The sequence below is a fragment of the Diuraphis noxia genome, unplaced genomic scaffold (genome assembly GCF_037042655.1).
Source record: "Diuraphis noxia isolate RWA-SAM2 unplaced genomic scaffold, SU_Dnox_SAM2 contig0003, whole genome shotgun sequence".
Classification (NCBI taxonomy): Eukaryota; Metazoa; Arthropoda; class Insecta; order Hemiptera; family Aphididae; genus Diuraphis; species Diuraphis noxia.
The window spans coordinates 42869336-42894217 of record NW_028301713.1 but is presented as its reverse complement, the minus strand read 5'-3'; the positions used below and the strand labels follow the sequence as shown (position 1 = coordinate 42894217).

The following is a 24882-nucleotide window of genomic DNA, read 5'->3' as shown; positions in this document are numbered from 1 at the left end:
AACTAGTTATGTTAAGATCTCAAATGTTAAAATAAAAATATCATATTTCTAATGGTTGTCTTAAGCCAAATTTGTAACTTTTCTACAGACTTCCAAATTGAATTTATCAAATTATTAAATGTCATTAAATTTACAGGTCTCGTTATAATCTTTACATGTATTATAAATTTATAACTATTCTATTTAACTATAAGGCCGATTTAATACACATGTACCTATATTATAATATATAATGATCATACGACACTTTAAGGTGAATATATTATTTTAAAATGTGACTGCTGTCAATTGGAATCTTATATTATTGTATCTAGAAGAAAATTCCCTTACACTGACTAGTAGAGTGACTTTTATGTTTTATTTCTTAATAAATTGTGTTAAAAAAAAAAATAATAATAGTAGGCAGTGAAGAAATAAAATAATTGATTCAGATACTATTGCTAAAAGCTCTATAATTCTATACCTACCTAATCCTATAATGAGAGAGGAATGTGTAAACCATACATAAGATTTAACATCCATCGTAGTATCGAGATTCTATATGTAGCATATAAATATCCCATATTGAGATATATGATTACCACCAGACGATTTCCATATGGGAAACCCGGGGTATAAATAGAATATCAGCTGTGAACGAAGTCAGGCGTGCAATTTCAGAAATAGAGTGCGCAACTTCACGCAATAACAGTTTTTTTTAGCAAAAATTGATAGAAAAATTGATAGAAATATTTTGACTATTTTAATAACCATTAAATTTTGGCTGCTCTTGTATTTAACTTATCACAACTAGTCTCTACTTTAAATACAAAGGCTATTCGTAAGCAGTGATGCAGGGTACGTAGCAACATTATAACGTAAACAAAACAGATTATTGTGATATACAAGAGTATTGATTAAAAGTTCCGAAAAAAAGATATAGGACTTACTACGAGATCGACTCCGGTGCAATCTGTAGTGGCGGTAGTTCGGCCAGAAGGCAGCACAATGGACGTTGGCAACAGTGTTTCCTGGCACGTATCGTTGCCGTTGCACGTCCGCTCTGACCGGTAACCGCCGACGCGGCCCCGGCGTCCCTGACCCAAGTCAGCTCCAGTTGCACCGTATCCGGAACCGTTGCGCCAACAAGGCAACACCTGTTTGAACTCTTTCCGGAAGTTTTCGTTAAGCCACGCATATAGGAACGGGTTATAGCACGTGGAGCTCATGGCCACGGCATGAGCAGAGAAGAAAAACAGGTAGTAGTGTTTCCATGTGGCAGTCTGAAGATAGAAATCGTTCAGCAGGTTAATGGCGGTCAGCGGAAGCCAAGACACGCCGAATATTGTCACCATGGCTATCAACATCCTGCGAAAAAAAAATAAAAAAAATATCCATTAATATCAAACGTCTCGTTCTTTAAAAGCAATGGTGGTTTTAAGGGATATATAGATATTTGTATAGTGGGACCTTTACAAATATTTTATTTATTGACTATATTTAAAGCAGAGATGATATTCATTCGGTCTAATAATTCTAGGAATAGATATGACATATGTCATGTGTCTTGTGTGCATCGACTGTGAATTGTCACAGGATATTAATCTAGTATGAAACTATTTATTTCTTGCGAACTCACATATTGACAATTTATACGCATAAATATTTATTTAATGTACATATCATAATATACGATACAAAACATTATAATCGAAAGAGAATTCTTTAACAAGAACAGAAAAAGAGTAAAAGTTTTAAAACTATGTAGTACTTTATACATTTTTGTATTCACTTTTGCACGTTAAGAAAATAATTTCTGTGATTTATATTTCAATAGGTATGAATATTTTGATCAAAATGTATTTATATATTTGCTTCAATTTTCAAAATATTATATTGGTATTTCTATTTTAAAATATATATCATAACAATATTAGATAACTCAAATGAACGATACATGACTACATGAGTAACACATAACGATGACAACCACATATATTTTTATCACATTGTATGATTGTTATAATAATTATTATTTAAAATTTATTTGAATAAGCAAGTGTATTTTTAATTACATATATATACCTTCAATTGTATGTTAGTTATTATATTAAATTATTGAATGCCCAAATTTAACTGGAATTTAGAATTCAAAATTCAAAGTAATTTTAACTGTGTGATATACAACTGTACTTTTCAATATTTTATATACCCTTGTTTTATTGTTCGATATGATGTTTTAAGCAAAAAAATAAACGATGTACGATGTTTTGACCCAGGCAAACAGATGATACTCAAACGATGGCCTGAAATGCATACATAAATAGGTCCCATTGGATTGAGTCAGATTTAGGTTGATCGGCTGGTATATTTTATTTTTACTATACGGGTTTTTTTTTCTGATTATAATTACAATATAAATTAACATAATTTAATAAACAAACATTAATACATATACACACTTAATGCATTGAGTAGAGCTGCGTGTATAATAATAATATATACGCAAATATTAATAAAGGGTTGTCCCTTTCCAAGTACGGTCTCGTGTCCGACACTCGTTGACCGTAAAATTGTTCACACGTCTCAATGACATAAACGGCGATTATTTCAAGACTTATCCAACAAATACATACACATAATAATATATTATAATAAACCTTATTAAAATTACTCTTTCAGGTTACAGGTAAATCACAATAACACTGGAAAACGTTGAACTGTGTAAGTATCCAATGTAATAATATAATACCATTTTCAGTATTCGATTTTATCGTTCATATATTATTGTAGTACAGTGATCCCCCTTCTTAAACCGTACCTACAAATAGAAGAAGTTTTTTTTTTGGAAACATACTACTTACTTTCTACAAGATGAATTGAATATAAAATTTCCAAATGGTGAAAATCATTTTTGTGACTGAAAGTGTCCGGTATTTAGAGGTTCCACTGTATGTATTTGCCTTGTTTTAAAAAATAACATCAATTAACGATGTACGCGAGAAACACTACTGCAGGACTATGATAATATCTTAATCACATTGCTTTTATCTTGTGTTTGTGGGGATTAGTCATGTAAATTGTATTTAATATCCTATTGTATAATATCCTTTTATTTAAGTGGTATTTATAAGAATAATAATTTTGCAAGAGTGCATGGTCACACTTAAATCTTTTCCTCTATATATTATAAAATATAATATATAAAAGTATAAACTAAAATATTGATAGCAATCATATCTTGTGAAAAATGATAAAACGTAGGTTTATGAACTTGGTAATTAGTATAATGGCTTCCAATGAGGCAATGCCCTACATCCAAAGATCCAATAAAAAATGATATTAAAAATCCACTCACAGGAATTTGGTTTTTGCAAATGAAAAACAAGCATTAAGTATAAACAAATATAGTTGTCATTGGCTACAAAAATTAAATAGATACTATGATTGGGTATAATTTCATATCATTATTTTGATTGAAAGATAAAAAAATTCAAATAACTTTGATAAGAACCTTTGTAGTTTACTCTTAACAGAGTTTAAGATGAGGTAAATCCACATACATTTAATTTGTCATGGACAACGGTCATGTAGAATCAACTAGTATAATATGATGTAACTTGAATAATATTTAATTTTAATTTTATAAAATATTGAAAAATGTTAATATCATTTAAACGTACAACAATTGGAATTTAATTGATGTACATTTTTACAATGTACAATAATAATCTAATATTATAAAATTTTTATAATAATGTTTAAATGTAGCTACCTATGAACAATTATTATGTTAAATTATTTAAAATATATATTCTCTACCATTGTGTCATCTTATACATTATTATTATTTAAAAATGTAAACATAATGGCATATTTTTAAGTATTTAGCTTATTCATTTTAAGGAGAGATTTTTTGGTTTCATACATATGAATAAACGATAATTTTCGTAAGATACAAATATATAATGTATTTTATTAAAATTGTGCATACCATAATATAGCTATTAATAAAAATATATTTAGTGTATTAGTGAATCAGACAAATTTTAATTATATAAAATTTTCTATATAATGAAAATGATTGAATTTTAGCGATTAATAGTTTCTTCTTTCAAACAGATATGCTTTAAAATTTAACTTAGAAATTGTTATGTTTGTATTCGTGGCTAAATATCACTACAAACTACCATGAAATAAACGTAAAAATAATACATGTAATCGATAAATATTTGTATATAGTATACACACACAAGTAGTGATAAAATAAATCATTGTTTTTCATTTGTATAATATGTTTAATGTATATTTCACATGTCATGAAGTCCCATCAATGGATGGTCTCTTCTCTCATGCCCCCTGTCTGAATTGTTATAAATAATTGTAATCATCAACCCGTCGTTGTTTTATTACCTTATTATTTCGTCTTTTCTATATTATTCTATTCTATTATCAATTGTGCTTATTGTAAACCTTAAATTACAGATTGTACAATTCTCTCGTTAAAAAAAAAAAAAAAAAAAAAAAAAAAAATGTATATTTAAATATTTAAATACTATAATATTAAGACGGCGTTTTTTTTTTTTTTTTTTTTTTATTACTTTAAAGCCTCAACATACAATTTACAATACATTTTACAATATTACAATAAAATTATTCTTGGTAGGTAAGTGTAATTAAAGTAGGGGAATATCTAGGAAAACATATGAAATTATATGAGGTTATAAAGTTTGGTTATTTTTAGGAAAGTTAGAATATTAATAGAATTTTCATAGTCCGGTCCGAGTGCTAGACGGCGTTTTGTATAGGCAAAATAGGTACATCATACTTTATGATCGTAGATGTTTCTTATTTCTAATACATAGTTTAGTTTCGAGGCAATTATATTATATTTTTATTGTAATAAATTATTATAATTTTTACGACAGACGATGTATATAATATATAATTATATACATATAATATACATATATATATATATAAGTAAATATAATATATTGTTGCTTTGAAAACAAAACACACAATAGTAATAGTTATGTTTACTTTAAACTATGAGCCTTTTGGATTGATTAATTGCTCTAATTGTGTTTATTTTATATTTGTTGTTTAGACTGTGAACCAATCGTTGTTTTATGCTTTTTTTTCAAATGACAATAACATTTGTTCTACTCTAATAATATATTGTCCACATTGTTGGTAAAAAAATTTTAAATGCACATTGAAATTAAATACGTTAGTCATAAATTTTTCTACAACTTTGATTTCCCATTATAAAAGATGCCAAAAATCTCAATATTATGCAATTGTACACGGGTATAAGTAACTATTAAAGATTCTGGGATGGTGTGTGATCAGATGAGTGGATATACATAGTATTAAACAAAAATATACTAAAATTAAAATATATTATATATATATAAATATTATGTTTAGTAATAATGGTCAAACGTCTAACTTTGTGACGACAACGCGTATAACTTGGTACGTTTGAATTTATAATTTGGCTGTGTCAACAACAAGACACCAGACACATAAGTAATGTTTAATAAAACCATTTTAATATACAAATGCAAACACATATCATCTGGTCACCGGGGATTTGTAGTTATTTTGGAGATAAGAGCACGCCTGGATATTAGGATATTATTTTAAAATTTATGTGAGTGTCATCAACGATGTACTGTGTTACTAAATAGTTACAAAATAAATGTTCTTATCAATAATCACTGCAGTCACATTTTACCGTTTACATATTATTATAAATGTATATACACCGTGTGTTCACCAATTTAGGGAACACTCAGCCGGATTTTGTTGGAATAAATCAATTTTTTTATAAGTTAGTGGTATAATATAAATTCACATTTTCAGATAAATTTCAAAATTTTAACCTTCTCGATACGCGCATGCGCAATGCAACTTTTTTTTTTAGCGACGGGTATTTTTGATACCAAATTCAGATAGATTGAATTTTTTTTTGGCACTAAAACCAAAATTGACCGAATGAGAGCCATTCAAATTTTAATAAATAATAAATTTTTAAAATTCATTATAAAATGCATAAAACATTTTATAATTATTTATTAATTGTACAATTTAATTTAATGTAGAAAATTTATACTTAAAATACTAAAAATGTAACAAAAAAAATGTCTTTTACTTATGGCCTAGTGGCTAGTTGTCGATGTACATTGATCAATAAAAAAAAAAAATTGGTTACTTTTTGGATATTTTTACGTATACTGTTGTAATACATTTTAAATAAATTTTAATTAAATAATTTTATATCTATATTATGTTAATCTTATTTTTAACACGTATAAAAAAAAAAATAAAATAAAATAAAATAAAATAAAATACGCAAAAACATTCAAAAAGTAACCAATAATAAATAATTATAAATGGTTTTATGCATTTTATAATGAATTGTAAAAATGTATTATTTATTAAAATTTGAATGGCTCTCATTCAGCCAATTTGGTTTTAGAGCCATGATGGTTAATTGGTCAAAATTACTTAAAAGAATTTAGTCTATCCGAATTTGGAATCAAAAATACCGGTTTTAAGTTGCGTTGTGCATGCGCGTATCGAGAGGGTTACAATTTTGAAATTTATCTAAACATTTGTATTTATATACCACTAGCTTGTAAAAAATTCGATTTATTCTAACATAATCCGGCGAGAAATTCAATGTTCCCTAAATTGGTGAACACATGGTATATATAATAATCATATTAATTATTTATTTATTTATTTATTTATATAAAAATCAACGGGCCAAAGCCCTTTACAAAGAAAGAAAAACAATAAAATATAAGAATTGACACAATATGGAAACTGATAGACATGTGATAATACAAAAAATAATTTTACAATACCATAAGAAATACAAAGATAACATTAAGTATATAAAACAAAACAAAGAAATAATAATTTGGCACTATGTTTTGAAAATAACAAAGTTTTAGATTTAAATACTTGACGAGAGAATAAAAAAATCCAAGACTGTGGAGATTCTATTGGCATTAAAAATAGCTCTTGAGAAAAAAGAATTTTTTCCACTATTTGTTTTAAAATTAGGTATATGGAACAAATTAGAATTTCGCGTATATCTATTAGGTATTCTAAATCCAATTAAACTTAAAATAGCTGGGCGGTTTACATTATTATTTAAAATATCATAAACAAACATTATATCTATAAGATCACGTCTAATATTGAGAGGGTCAATACCTATAGCGTCTTGAACCAGCAGAAACGAGTACAATGAAATAGTACAATGCGTAATAAAGGCAACTCTTTTCAGAAATTTATACTGTATATTATTAAGCTCATTTGAATAAGTTGAAAAGTTATTAGACCAAATTAAAGAGCCAAATTCTAGGTTTCATCTAACTAAAGAAGTATACAAATTATTTAATATAAGTTATATTAAAATTACTAAATTTCAACTATTGTTTTTAGATTCTGAGTGGAGCGATGAATGTATTGATTTTACCATGATGTGTGTTTTGTGTGTGTGTGTGTGTGTGTGTGTGTGTGTCATCACGTTTTGGGGTAGTAAAAATGCTTCAATTTTTGACTTCAGTATCTCGTTCGATCAGAAAGTGAATCTAGTTGGTACTTTTGGGGGTCAAAAGTAAAAAATTCTTAATATTTTTCTAAATAATCGGGATACACAAACTAAAAATTAAGGGAAAAACGGTAAATTTTACGCACAATCAGTTTTCGACAAAATCGATTTTGGTTTTTGATGTAATTTTAAAACAAATGACCATTGATTCATGAAATTTTCACCGTATATTCTATCGACCATGCAATTTTCAAAAAATTTCGACTTAAGTTGAACTATTCATAGGCATTTCAAATTTTCGATCATTATTAGTTTTTTTTAAATTAATATCGATAAAAATTTATTTGTTAGGCACAAAAGCTTGAAAATTTAATACAAGGCTCTTAACATATTGTTACAATAGCAGTTGAAAAATAAAATAAATTCATAGGCACAATTTTTTTATAAGCATTCAAAGTTTGAATTTTGACAAAATACGTAAAAATCACAAAAATTCACAAATTATTTTAAGTTAGAAATTCATAAAAAATTTTATTTTTAAATCTAAGATTTGAAAATTTAATACACGATTTCTTACAAGTTTGTCAATCCTTATCACAAATAAAAAGTCCACCGTTAATTCAAATTAAATTTTTATGAACATTTGAAATTTAAATTTTTACAACATTGGATTTTCCCTGGATTTCACATTTAGCGATTTTCTTATTTTGGTGTAACTCTAAAACAAATGACCGCAGATACTTGAAATTTTCACTGAATGTTTATATAGGTTTTTTTTTTTAATTTAATACAATTTTAAAAATATTTAGATTTGTTTTGAGCTGTTTACTGACATTTTAATTTTTCCAATTTTTTGGTTTTTTTTTCTATAAATATCGATAAAAATGTATTTGTTGGGTATAAAAGCTTGACAATTTAATACAAGACTTCTAACACATTGCTACAATAGAAGTTGAAAAATAAAAGAAATACATAGTAACAATTTTTTTTTACAAGTATTCAAATTTTAATTTTGACAACCTACGTAAAAATCACGAAAATTCGAAAATAATTCATAAAACAATGTCTTTTTAAATCTAAGATTTGAAAATTTTTAATATTCTATAATATATCCTAGACATATAAACCGTCTTCGCTCAGAATTGTTTTTCGTATACAATATGATATAATATCATTGGATTCAAATTTAATTCCATCCATTACAGTAATTCACTTGTAACCTACTGTACAGCAGAGCGACATCAACGACTTACCCGACTTTTTAAGTTTGGACGTAGTATTATATAGGAATAAGACAAACCTATCCCCTCTTAATATATTATAGTAGGTAGTAATGCTACACCACAATCATTTAGTTATTTTATTAGTAGTTTTAGAGTTATTATCTATATTTTATCTCAATTATTTTTTCCATATTCTTAATTTTATATCTACGTACAATTGAATAATAATTTAGTCGGATAAAAGGCAATTTTAAATTCATCGATTGTTGTATGCATTTTTTTTTACAATAACATTTCGTGTTTTTTTTATTTCTTTACAACTATTTTTATTACTATGAAGAAAACGAAAATCGCTCAAAAATAAATTCTTAATAACGTATTGTATTACAACTGAAAGAGTTTGTTTTTGTGTATAAAAAGAGAGCACCTTTTACGACATTTTACGCGACAGAAGTTTTCTTTTTATACATCATGTAGGTAACCGTCGACGGAAGTGCAGTTTATGTAGAACAAACATACATTGTGGTTCGTGACGAGATTTAAATTATATTTTTTTTATCGGATTTCCTTTTTTATTTTCATTTCAACATGAAAACAATAACATATTTTATGTCGACATGGGAATAACTACAGCGTGGTGGATTTAAATTGATTATTGATATTTACGTTTCTCTAACGAAAAAAATAAATAATATAGGCATATGTATATTTTACGAGCAATCCTTCAAGATAACGTCTTAATGTGAATAGTATATATTGTTGTAGAGTGGTGAAATATTTCAAGAAAAAGTAGTTGATACTAAAGACACATCAAGAAATCAAAAAATATATATTCAACACGAGTTTGTTTCACATTTTGTGTGTATTTTTCGTTTTTCGTTTTAAACGGAGGACATTATTTAGCTTATTTTTTTTTTCACTTCTCGTTCTATTTTATCCTATCAAATTTTATAATAAGAGGAAACGTCACCTATCACTTATATATATATAGGAATATAGTATAGTATAATACTATAGTTATATATTTACTTACGACAGGAATTTTTCTACTGAAAACGCACAGAGTTCACCAATGACACACACATTGAATGTGTACTTAACTGCTTGTTTGATGGGCATACATGTATAATACATTAATATATTATAGTTAAGAGAAAGTGACATGGACCAAAATGTCTGATCTAGCAGTGTTTGGGAATTAATTCCTTTCGTCAGTGAGCATGTGCGCACGCGCGAGTGTGTGTGTGACGTATGTACTGTCCTTAGACCCCTTGTCTGATGCATGGCGTGATATTTCGTCGAGCGCGTTGGTCATGCATGCGACGACATTGGCTAAAGACACTGTGCCTATGGATTATAATTAGGGTTTTAAAATTTCGCAAAATTAATTTTTTTGAAATATTTTATAAAGTATTTCATTTTTATGAATTATGAAAATTAATAAAAAAATCATTTTAATTTAAATCTAGAGTAGAAATTGTATTGAAATATTTTTACATACCCAGTACATTAAATAAATTACATACCTAGTACATTTAACAAATTACATACCTACAATTCATATAAACATACTAAAATTTTTCAAAACACACGAATTACCTGTATCAATTTCTTAATTCATGTTTATTTAATACTTTATAATAATTACTTATTAGATATAGTTATAACCAAAGTCCTTATAATAATAATATATTACCTAATAAAACCTTATAAAGTATTCAAATAAAATCAAAATTTTATATTTATTGAATTCTTAGTATAATAGTGTTATTATAATTTATAATTTATAATTTACAGCCTATAGGGCTAATATAATATCATAATATACATATAATAGGTATCATATTTGTATATTAATATATTATAAATATAATAACATCTAAATATTATATTAGTATTATCAATTATCATTATAATTTATAAACATCAAAGAAAAAAATAACTGTGAAACAATAATCACTAATCAGCTATGAAATTAGTGATGATTTTGTAAAACAAACAAACAATTTTAAAAAAAGCGGGTAAGTCATGGATGTTGCTCTGCTGTACAGTAGGTTACTGTAATGGATGGTATTAAATTTGAATGCAATGATACGAGTAGGTATCATTGTATACGAAAAACGATTCTGAACGGAGATGATTTGTCAGTCTAGGATATATTATATTTAAATATTGTCATATATTCTATTTTGAAACAAATATTTTATTTTTCAATTGAGACGCATTTTGCATAAGGAACGGTTAATAAATTAGTGTAGCTATCATATAGTTATCATAATTCATAATACCTTATATTATCATAGATATACGAATACCTGGTTTGAGGATAAATCGTTATCATTACGCGATTTCATAAAAATTTAAAACTCAAACGCTCAAAACATTTTTCCTATAATGACACTTCAAATTTTCTCTATAGCAATTTGAAGCAAAACTTATGGAAAACTTGGTGTTGAATTGTATAACCTTAGATATAAATACAAACAATATTATGAATTTTGAACTACGAAATAATTTGCAAATATTCATGGTTTTGACAAATTTTTGTCAATATTTGAAATTCAAATGCTAATAAAAATTTAATTTGAATTTCCGGTGGACATTTTTTTTGTGATAAAGATTGAAAAACTTGTAAGGAGCCTTGTATTAAATTTTCAAATCTTAGGTATAAAAGGAAAATTTTTTATGAATTTCTAGAATAAAAGAATTTACGAATTTTCGTGATTTTTACGTATGTTGTCAAAATTAAAATTTGAATGCATGTAAAAAAAAAATGTAGCTATATATTTCTTTTATTTTTCAACTGCTATTGCAAAACTATATTATGAGACTTGTATTAAATTCTCAAATCTTAGAATTAAAAAGAAAAATTTTTATGAATTTCGATCTAAGATAATTTGAAAATTGCCGTAATTTTTACGTACTAAGTCAATATTTGAACTTCAAATACTAATAAAAAAAAATTGTGCCTATGTATTCTTATAATTTTTTAATCGCTATAAGAATAACTTATGAAGAAATTTTTATTAAATTTTCAAGTATTTTGATAGGGCCAAAAAATTTTTATCGACACTTTAAAAAAAAATTTTCAGACAAATTGAAAATTTCAGTCATCTATAAATATCACAAAAAAAGTCAAAATAGTTTGAAAATCATATCATGTAAAGAAAATGCCAATCTAAATAACTGATAAAATTTTCAAGTATCTACGACTTATACTTTTTGAATAATAACAAATATTTAAAATCGTTTCAGGATAAATCGTTATCGTTACGCTATTTCGTAAAAATTTAAAATTCAAACGCACTTAAAATTTTTCCTATAATGATGCTCCGAGTTTTCTCTATAGCTACTTGAAGGAAAACTTAGTGTTGTATTTTCAATCCTTATTTATAAACGCAAAAAATTTTATGATTTTTCAACTTCAAAATTACTTGCAAATTTTCGCGTTTTCGACAGATTTCGTAAAATTTTGAACTGTAAACGCTTATTAAAAAAAATTTTGACTTACGATTTTTAATTCTTTTTAGCTACAATAAGAACAACTCATAAGAAACCGTGTATTAAATTTTCAAGTTTTGGTCGTCCAACATTTTTTTACTGACACTTCAAAAAAAATTCTCAAAAAAATCGAAAATTTCAGTGGTCTATAAATAACTCAAAAAAAGTCGAAAATGTTTGAAAATTAAACTGTGTATAGATATCATTAACATTAACATTTGGTGAAAATTTCAAGTATTTACAATGATTAGTTTTTAAATAACAACCATATAAAAATATCGATTTGGTCGAAAACGGGTTTTGCGTAAAAATTCCCGTTTTTCTGTCATTTTTTTTTTGTTTTTCTCGATTTTTTTGAAAACTGTTGGAAAATGTTTACTTTTGACCTATAAAATGTACCAAGGATCTTCAATTTTACATCGGAAACCACCCCCAAAGTTTGAAATCGAAGCATTATTTCGACTAGTTATGCTGTACACAGACACAAAAAACACACATCATTGTAAAATCAATACATTCATCACTTCGTTCAGAATCTAAAATTAAAAAACTATATTTTTCAATAATTTATTGAACTATTTCAAGAAGGCTGAAAGTTTCAAGTTTGAAATATTTCAAAGAGAATATTTTATGTGATATATTTCATACTCACAATCCTAGTTATAATATATGAACGAACATCATCATTGTTGTTGGGAGAGTACTTACTAGTATTATTATAATGAATATATGTATAAGTATATATATATACAATTATACATCTAGCTATAAATGATAGAAATTTAGTTTTAATTTCTTATATAGTTGTCTTTATATAAGTATATATATAAGTACTTTAGAGGTTTCGAAAGTCAATGGTATTTTTTATTATGATACGAGTCACTATAGCTACTATAGCTAGGAAATATCGTATAATCCAGATTTACCCATAATGGGCGATAATAGCATTCATATTTATATCATAATGTAATGTTGAATTATTCACGTACATATAATGTAGGTTAGGCATAATTAACCTCATTTTAACTGAATCAAACAAACATTGTTAGATAGGTGTTTTTGAAATCAACCATAATAATAATTATTGTTCATAATCAATTTGAATCAGTTGTTATAGAATTTTTTGATGTTCAATATTTTTATTTTCTTATAAATCATAAATTGCAATTCAGCTATTAAAAAATTTAAAAAATCCGTTTAAAAAATTGTACTTTTAGGTGATTTTAAAATTATACACTTATACCTCCTTTACGATATTAACTTTAAACTGTTAGATATTATTAAATTATTTGTGAATAGAATAACTGTTAACTCATAACTTGACATTCTTAAAAACAACTAATTATCTAACTTCAGTTAGGGAATTATACTTTAACCAACTTGCTTTTTTTTTTTTAGTTTATAACATGATTAATATACGCTATTGCTTTGAAAACGATACTAATTAATGATGTTTATAAGTGTAATTAATATCTAAAGCTTTTATTTTTCGTCTACACCTATACAGAGATATATATGTATATATTTCATAAGTTTTATGTATATTAAGTCTGTGAGATAAAAGCGGAATATCATCGATTCCGTTCGGACTTCAACATGAAGATGCCAGACTTGTTGTTGGTATAGTTTTTTTTCTTCCGTACAACACTATTCTTAAGCTATAAGTTTTCAGATTCACATGAGATATATGGTTTGTTTTTTCGCTCTCTAGTTTTATATACCATACAGAGATCACAATATCTAATGGAGCCTCTTTTTGTTAGAAATTCCAAATAATTTTTAATATTAATCATAAAAGAAATATCAGATACATAGAAATATATAAAGCTTTTATATGTTTACATTTTATTTTTTATTTTAAAGAAAGACTTTTACATGCTGAACTTTTCTAACTTAAAATACATTATTGAAATATAAGCAAAAAAAAAATATTAAAAATCAAAGGTCTGCATATTTTCACAATATTTATATATAATATAACATACTGTACCTATATAAATAAAATAAATAGCCATCCATATAATTTAATCCTAGGGAGCTTTACACAAATAATATATTATATTCCCGGTTTTTTATAAATATATATATAAGTAACTAGTACCTTACCTACTTTTAAAGTTTCACCAAAGACGTGACCACTTAGTCCAACGAGCATAATACAAATTTTAAGCATAAAATATTAGTAATAATATAATAAAAAATTTGAAAGACAAAATTATTTTGTTTATAAAAATATTCATAAAAGATAATTTGATGTGGTATTCGCTTTTTTTTTCAAATTTAGGAAATTTTATCTTTGCGTCTGTATATAAAAAGTGAAAGTAGGGAACTACTTTTATGTACAGTATAGGAATAGAGTGTAACTAGTTATTCGATTAGTCAATGTAATGAATATGTTAATTTAAATTAATTGATAAATCATTAAGGTATGAAAAAAACAATTCTGAGTGGAACAGTCTTATAGCATTATTATCATATAAACATAATTCTATTAATTATTTTAGTAATTTATTTACAATTAGTGATCAGTTTTAAATAATAAATAATAATAATTGATAGCATATTATTAATTTTATTAATCTATTTATTTGAAAATTAATTGTACCTATGTAGAAAATATAATAATATTTGTAAAAATTTCAATCCACACAAATTTTTTTTTTGAATTACTACAAAATAACTAAACTATTAATTCATCAAAACATCAAATTTCAGTCAAATATACTCGTAAATGTCAAATATCAATTTTTTTATATTTATATTCAAGTTTAAATATTACAAAATTGGATATCTAAAAAATATTTAATGAAGTGTAGTGACTTAAAAGTTAAAACATCATTCTACAGGACGTGGCATTGATTTTAAGTTAGTATCAAAACATAATGTTATACTGTTATAATTATATCATTATTCTAATCATTATATTCTAGTATTCTACTAAGTAATTGTATTTGCGCTGTCTTACGAAAAAATAAGCTCAATATAAATTATTAAAACTATAGTTCGGTGTTGACCTGCAACACGCGCGGTCACACGATGTGCGTTTGAACGCTCCCTTATCACGATATTAATTAATTAATATGTAATCTGTTTACGGTCTCCACCCAGTGTTTGCGTTTTAATTATTATATATTAATATGGATAACACCTCCTTTCCAAAAATATCCAAACCCAAATGGTTGCTGCAATCATCTCCAAATTCACCTATCCAAACAGAGCTTAAAATATCCAGGTCATTTGTCTCGCCAAATAAATTCGCTGTACTTACGAATTAGAGAATAACGAAATCAAACTCGACACTTGTGTTACTTCAAACATAATCGACGATTCTACTACTACTAACTTTAAAAGGACAACTCCAGGACTCCGTCAATAAATGTTCAAAACATAATCAATTACACAGTTTCCAAAAATGTATAAGTACAAATCACCGGAATATTATGGAAACCAATGACTCTTTTCACACCTTCATGTCCCTAACATATTGATCATAATATAAGGTCATAATAATAAATCCGTACCACAAGACACTCATTTTTGATAATATATCTGAAGCATTTTCAAAATTGAGCCATCTCACCAGATGAGTCACGAACGTCATCAAAAACGGCAACCCATGCCTGCTGTTTCTCGTGGAACTAAATCCTAACAACAACGACAAAGAAATTCTAAATCTGTTCTCAATTTTGCACATCAAAATCAAAGTCTAACTATCCTATAGGACCAACAGTGGTCCACTTTAGTGTAGAAATTGCCAGAACTACGGTCACACAGTAAACTATTGCCATCATCTTTCGCGTTGTGTCAAGTGTGGGGATGACCACTCCATAGACATTTGCGCTAAGCAAAAAGACAATCTAGCCAAACACACCCTTTATATGTGTGATTATACCTTCAACTACAGAAGATGACCTTCAATCAAAGCACTTCTCAAACGCAGCAGAACGTCTCATTCAAAACCACAAAATCCAAATATTGCACTCTTGTCTCATCATCTTAAAACTATTCCTCCTTATACCTTCCCAAAGTTTCTTTCACCTCCGTCGCCGATTCCAACAAAATACAATTACCTAATAGCCACACTAGTGATGATTCGTTGGTTAAATTTATTTCTATACTTTCCTCATTAATTAATCCTCTAATCACGCTCCTGACAGCTGGTTTAAAAAAACAACTTATTCCATACTCTAATCTTTATTAACTCATTATGACTATATTATAATAAATTTAAGTGTCGAAAATATTATCTGTCACTGTACATTTTAATAGGGTTTCGATCCATTATTATTTTACTTAACACTTCTTTATTACCATCTAAATCACCACGAACATTATCTTGTAATGTATATCTTAATTGTCCTTGTTATATTGTGATAATTATTGAACTATCATAGTTAAAATAGAAGCTAATAAAAAAAAAAAAATTAAAATTAATTTCTTATCTACTATTTATTTATAACCTATAGCATAACTAATTATATTATAAATAATAAAATACGGCACATATTAAATAAGATGATCACCCAATATGCAAATCATGAATATCATACACAGCCAAACACATATTAACTAAATGCCTTGTGTTCAAAAACACGAGAAATAAACAATACATATTTAATCTACTATAGGTGAAGCCTGACCATAAATCAAATATCGACATCATAAAATTTCCAAAAAAATGTTCGAAAAATAAAATGGAAAATACTTGGAATTACAATGTAAATTGGAAAAAATGGCCTAGTAGCCGATGTATCTACGATTAAAAAACAAAAAAAAAACGTTAGGCTACCAACTCAATATTTCCTTGATTATAAAATATATTTTTCAAGAAATTAATAGATTAAAAACATATTAAAAATATTATTATGTGTTAAACCGTTGGGAAATCTGAAATACTGTGATAAAACGTGTCTACAGTTATATGAATACATATTACAATTATACTGAAATTCGCATTTGTACATCCATGAAATCCTTGATTACATTAATTTACGAACACGCGTGCGACGCGTCACGATAATATCGTTAATCCCTTTATACTTGAACAATAATAATGTTCGTATACAGTATGATATATATTTAATATTATAATGCATATATATATTTATAAATACATATAATTATATATCTCCATATCGTTACATTTCAGTGTTAATCGCAAAAATTCATGCATCTTTCCGTCGTAAAATATTCTCCCTTCTAAAAGCGTTCGAACTGTTCTTTCTCCTTTATCCGAGTTGGGCTTAATTACTACCGATTGCCATATAGAAATATAGTACGTGGTGGTTGGTATGTGACACTATGACGAGTATCGACCACCGACAGGGTATATAATATTAAATATTGTAAAATAATTTTTAGTAATAATACGTGATGTTGTGAATGCCGCGTTGATTTCGAAAGTCTTAATCGCTTGTGATTTACGTTTTGGAAATGTACCGGACGACAATATTGTCGATTATATTATAATATCGAATATTATAATAATATAATCATAATATAATGTCTTATTTGAAATTAAATTACCCTTATTTAACATTATAATGCTATCGTTTTGATTGGTGTTTATTTTTTTTTTTAATCCAGATATTATACAATCCGTACATAAAAAAAAGTACAATACGCATAAATTATGTTTTTTTAAATTATATATATGTATTAGCTTGGATGTCTTAAGGGAAGAACCAACCAGCAAAGGCACTTTGGCATGAATTTACAAATTATTTAGGATTTTTTTTTTTTTAATTTATAAGATCTCGAGGCCGTTTTCGCTTGAGTATTCTAGGGGATTCTCCAGGGATGGAGATGGATAGTAACTTTTTAACATGAGGGTTAGTGTGATTATGAAAGTGATTTCTAAATTTAGAGTACAATAGCTTGGCTATTTTAGTGACTTTAAGAATTTGGAGATCAGTATGAAGGGTGTGATTAGCGATTTAAGGAGGAGCATTGGTTATGAGTCTGAGGATTTTAGATTGGAACACTTGTATTTTTTGAATATCCAATTTTTTGGCAGTGCCTCAGACCTGTATACCGTATAACCATACTGAGAGAGTAGAGTCGTTTATTTAATTTAATTTTTGTTGTATGAATATGTTTAGCCCTCGTTAGACGTTTGTCGAAAATTAGATCTAGATATTTGGCTGTGTCGGAATTTGCTATAGGTTTGTTGTTTATATTTACTGGGAGAGGTTGGTTGTGACGGAGAGCAAAAGTACTGTGTACAAATTTTTAAAATTTATTTTGACGTGCCAGTGAGAGTACGAGTGTGATAGGTCATTCAGGTGGTTTTGGAGATAGGTTGAAACTAAGCCCGGATCGGTGTGGGAGGAGTATATTACTTTGTCGTCGGCATATTCGGCAATTGAGTACTCGGATTGGTGGGCTGATATGCCGAGTATAAGTTAAATAGAGTTGGAGATGCAACTGCACTTTGAGGAACGCCAGCTAAGATTGGAGAGATACTGGAGAATTATATTCCTGATCTGTTAAAGATATATCGCTCGCTTAAATATTATTTAAATAATAGGTAGAATAGCGGGGGTAGAAATAATTTTAATTTTAAAAGAAGACCAGAGTGTCAGACTTTGTCGAAAGCTTGTAAAAAGTCGAGAAACACTGCTGAGGTCTAAAGTTTCTTTTCTAGGGAGATATAGTATCAGCCAGATGGCGTATTTGGTGAATAGTTTTTACCGAACAAGATTATTAAGATATCATTAAATAATTGCTTGACAATTATTATGTACAATGTTGGGTTGGATCCAGGACTTGTGCAATGAAATGGTTGACATTTTTTAGGTATTTTATAATATTACTTTTATGAAATCCATCTTACCTAATAATTTTTAATTTTTTAATCTTCTACAGATCTACTACGTATCAAAAATGTATCATTATATTTGCACCATATCCATTGCTAAATAATGCCTGCAGTAATTATTTTATATTTATTCTACAACAATTTAATAATTTGTATTAACCATGTACTATAAGTAAAAAATGTAGATAAACAATATAAATATAAATAGAATTTAATCAATTTTAAATAAAACTTTTAAAATTTATCTCAATATAATAACACAGAAATATATATCGACTTTTTTAGTAAATAAAACTTTCTTTTTTATCATTTGTTTTTCAATATTATTAGGATAATCATAAGTATTTATATTTTTAAGAATACACAATAAAGTTATAATAATCATTCTTCTCTCATCCTAATCTCGAGTATTTTTTTCAATAAACAAAAAGTAAAATAAATTCTTTCTGATGTATCAACCGAAATAGGCAAATTAGTTAGAATTTATATTAATAAGTATGTAAATGTGAGAAAATATTTTGACTCGAGTTTATTCATAGTGTAATGTGACATATTATGATGTTAGAGTTATTTGTTATGTATCTGTAACAAATTGATTTGAAATAAATTAATTTCACCGCCAAATTTTGTTGCAGATAGCAATGCAGTTAGTATACTTAATCATTTTATGATTGTTGGGTTAACTGTAGTAAAATGTAGTGTGTAATACTTATTAATTGTAACCGTATAGTTTTACGAAATTTTAAATTATTTTATTTAAACTAAAAATGATCAAAATACTTTGTGCATAACTCTATAAAAATATTTCTCATTATTTTTCAAATGGAGTCATAGTCTTAAAAACTGTAAGTATAAAAATCAATTAACTAAAACGGTTCAATACTGTCAACATTAATTTTGAAGATAAAACTATTACTCTGATAAGAATTTTTAGTAGAGATATCATAGAAACCTCAAAAACAAAGAGATTAATTGGCAAAAAACTAAAGGTAAAAATCGATGAGTAGATACATTACTTTCTATGGTATTAGAAGTTTTGGTTGGCCATTTTTTATTTGGGTATATTAAAATGAGAACATTGAATCGAAATAAAATCATTCCTCGAAATCAATAGACAATTTGAAGACAATTTTTTATGTTTGGCAACATAAATTCCTGAATATTAATTAGGTATTTGACGGTTGGTTTTACAGCGCTCTTTAATTGGTGAACAAGGCCGTAACTGGAAGGTTAGGGATTAGGACCCACTAACATTTTTAAAAGTTGAACTAGAATTTTTATATTTTGAGCGTAAAAATTGGAAGTGTCTAGTATCGATATAAAAAAAATTATGTTTAAACTCTCTCCCATCCCCGATTTTTTCTCAGTTATGTCCTTGCTGGTTGACAAGTGTTAATAAATAATGTTATGTAAATTTTCATAAGAAATGGATAGCAAACCAATTTAGACAAATTTAATATAATTTTAGATGTTGTATTATCAAAGTATGTACAAATGAGTAATTATAAAATACAAATTATATTATTTAATATTTTAAGGCGAATGTTCATTGCACAAATTAATAGTACTAGAATAAAAATTAACTTATTTGAATTGTATAGTAAAAGTTCATTGCATTAGTACAGAAAAATTCCATCTCCTCCTTCTCCCCTCTCACCATTTAAACCAAAATTGATGCCACTGGGCTATTGATATACAAATCATGTAGCAGTAATTTATATTAATAATATTAATATTTTAGTTTTTTTTTTTATGCAATTATTGTAATTTGCAATTCCAGTTTATTGCACGAAAACTATGAAATATTAATCGTATATAATTGTGTCATCTTGACCATCTTGTGACTAGGATAAGACAACACTTTACAATAACCGGTTGCCTTTGAGAGAGTGGTGAACGTAAAGATCTGCAGTACCTATACACAGAATAAAAGTTATAATATAAAGAAGAAAATTACGGAGTTTAAAGGGATAAAAATAGTCTGAAACATATTATATATGTATCCGAAAATTCGAGTTGTTTTGTTTATGTATTATTTGCTTTTAACTTAAGTGACTGGTAAACATTGCACAGCACGACCAGCGGAGAGTAGATGGCGAAAAATATTATGCATTTGTATATAGGCGCCGCTTGTGTAGCACAATGGCAGTGGCGGCACTAGCAGTCCGATGGGAAATCATCCAAGATGTTACAACGAGATTTTTTTTTCGTGTTGTTACTAAACTCTAAACCTAATGGACTGAAATAAAAACATCTCACTATTCCGTTTAACAATACGCCGTGGTGACGACGGAGATCGATACGAAAATAATTTTAGAGGTAATTTAACACCACGAGCCCGCGGCTTTTGAATGAAATATAATATTATACGTCAATACGTGGGCCCGATATTATTATTATTATTATATTGATACATCAGCATTTGCAAATTGCGTGGTTTTTCCCCCTTACCAATCTACTCCCTTCGGAACAATACATCAAAATATAATAATATAATAATATTGTAATTTAATGATGGTAGTTCGAATCTGAAACTATAAACACTATACGCCGTGTATTTGCACTATGTATTTCTGCATTTTCTACTCATATGATATACTTACCTACTCATATTTGTATCGAATTCATACTATTGTAATGATATACACATAATGTGTATCATCATATTTTATTAGATTATATTTAGACTATATTTTAGATTTAAGATAATAAATTAAATAATATATTATAGTACACTAACAATCAGTTTTATTCATTAAAATTATCAACATGTTAATAATAATATGTAATTCTTTCACTAGTTATCTTTATCATATTATAATAATAATTTTCCACACACATGAAAGAGTAATGCCGCAATCTATGATTTAATTGGATCAAAGGTGGCATCTCTTACCATAGTCTATATCTGTGTAAGACATAAGCGCCAAAATAAGATAAGAAAAAAAAAGTCGTATCGTACAAAAGCGCCAAAATCGTATCGTTCATAAGCGCCAAAATGGGATAAGAAAAACAAGTCGTATCGTACAAAAGCGTCAGAAATTAAATAACAGAATTAAATTAAAAAAACTCCAAACGCTTAATCTTAATCGACAAAATATGTATTATCTGATTACGATAGATTGTCAAATAGACAGTGGGTGAGCAGTTTGTGTTATAACATATTGTTAGTACCTATTTCATAATTTCGTCATTTTATTCTTATAAAAAATCAACCAATTTATTAAATCTATTAAATATTGATGTGCATGTACCTATATTATAATTTACTATCAACATAATAATATTAATATAATATAATTTTTATAAGATATAGAAATTTTTAAATAACTACCTACTTAATACTTATATAAAATATTAATTTTGGCGCAAATGATAGGTCATTTTTGTACCTTTGGCGCTTATGTCATATGTTGGGTAGAGCAGGTATACAATATTAGATTGGCGCTTATGTTCTACAGATTTTGGCGCAAATGAAAGGTCATTTTTGTACCTTTAGCGCTTATGTCATACAGCCGTCTATATAGTCCACACGGTACCCAAAACGTGGCTCAGTCGCTCACTCGCAGATAAAATTGCTCATTGTATATTTCTTTCATATTTAATTTATGTAATTTTAAAATAAAAATAAATCAGTTGCAATATATTTCTCTGAACGTTATAACATTTATTTCAATATATTTTTCCTAGTCAATATCCAATATATATTAAGGAAGGTCGTACAAAGGTAACTCTGTTTCACATCTACAAAAGGTATGACAAATTTATTCGACACTCCTTATGCATTTCCTTTCTATTTAAATTTAAACTAAAGGAAAACTCTTCTACTCACTCCCCATTAAATATCATATTAAATGATAATATTAAAGTAATGAGTTAAAAGTTAAAGATAAATCATAATATAAAAAGAAAACAATATTTAACTGTTTTCTCATAAAGATTAATAATTTTAAATATATTTGCATCACCACACATTGTTTAATCAAATTTATTATTTATCTCAGATCCACGTTGAACCTTATTTTTAACTCATTACACTATTACACAATCACAGTAAGTATACCTATGACTTCCAGACGGATTGTCTATATATATCATATATTATATATACAGAGTGATACGCTAAGCAAGCCCATTTTTTCTTTAACAATTAGGTCGTTGTTTAAAATCTGTTTTGTGTAATTTTCGTTTTGAAATTAGAACAACCCTTATTCCCTTTAAATCTATATTATAATTGAAATTACTAAATTCCTAGTTGTTAAGTAAAACAATATATTCCAAGCATAATGTATTTGGAAAATATGGGTCTTATAATAATTTTTATTAATCAAATTTTTATAAATTTATCAAAATTATTGTAGTAAAATAAACAATGAATTGAATATTTTGTAAAAATATTAATTTTAAAGACTATTGTGTTTAGTATATACATATAACTCAGAAGCTACTAGTTTGAATTATGATTTATGTACATAAACATTAAAAAAAATACTGAACTTAAATCACCCAGCCTGTATATGGTATACAGTAATATGTTATTGTCAATGCAGAATAACAGTACAATACAGATATAAACAAGAGTATATTATTATTTACCTGTTAGTCCGGCTCTTTCTCTCGCGCTCCACTTCTTCCCGCCTTGCGTTCTTCGTCGATGTGCCGGGCTTACATCTGGCCCGGTCGTTAAGTTTTAGCCACACTCGGACGTAGCAGAACGCTATAATTAGGAACGGCAGGACAAATTGTAGGATGGCAGTAATGGCACCAAAAATCTGTGAAAACCGTGAAAATAAAATTAGTGTCAACGTCTAACTATACTTATTGTAAATGCGCGTCTTTTTGATGATATTATACGGTGCGACAATATACGTTTGGGGGTTGTGTTGCAGTCAGCCTTATCATTATTGGTTAACGTAAATGGTCGTAAATATACGTATTTTGTAGGTTAGCAAGTTTATTAAGGACAAATATACAATATATAAAACCTAATGAATTATAAATAAATATAAAATACTTAACTAAGAGTTTATATTCAAAATTAGTTTTTAAAATCGAAATCATAAAATGGAAAGTACTGAATACAAACACATGAACAAACGTGAGTAACTAGTTACTAGAGTAATAGATTATTTGGGTTCAAAATCAAAATCTATTATCTCAAAATCTCAAATTGTTTAGAAGAATCATTTTAAACAATTTTAAACTAGAAATTGTAAAATCTTTTTTTCGTAATGAAAAATTAAAATGATTGGCACATCTTAAAATTTGAAAATAGTTTTGGGTAGATACTAGAAATTTGTTTTATTTATTTTTGTATTAAAATTTAGTGTAATAAAATTAAAATGTAAACAATTTCCGATAAGACTTTAAAATTTCTACGGATGTAAAAAAAAAAAAATGGAAAATTAATTTAAGTACTTCAAAATATGTGAAAATATATAATAATCAATGTGTTATTGTTTTGGGGCATTATTACAAGTATTCATTTTTTATCATAATTAAGAAATTTACATTCAATTCAATATCACGATTGTGCATAAAAAATCCATGATCATGTATGATATTGTTTACCTGATATTGAAACTTATTCAATTTTTATGAAAACGATATTTTGAATTCATTGGGTACACATCGTGACTTCGTGATCATGAATCACAGATGAATAGTCACAATATTTTGAGTGTTCACTTCGTGCATTCAAAGGTAAAATATAGAATATCCATCTGGCGATATAAAATAAGCAGTGAAGTGGACGGAAGTCCAGGATGTTGCATTAATACATTATA

General features: G+C 26.9%; 1 protein-coding gene across 1 annotated transcript in view; it reads right to left on the bottom strand.

Annotated features, from left to right (window-relative positions):
* The window catches only part of LOC107167628 (neuropeptide Y receptor type 2-like), a 218234-nt gene that overhangs the window by 51191 nt on the left and 142161 nt on the right, over nt 1-24882 (bottom strand). Inside the window, exons 4-5 of the mRNA XM_089223629.1 lie at nt 23693-23868; nt 930-1347 (exon numbers count right to left, since the gene is read on the bottom strand). Coding sequence (XP_089079755.1) covers nt 930-1347; nt 23693-23868 — 594 coding nt within the window. The remainder of the gene's footprint in view (nt 1-929; nt 1348-23692; nt 23869-24882) is intronic.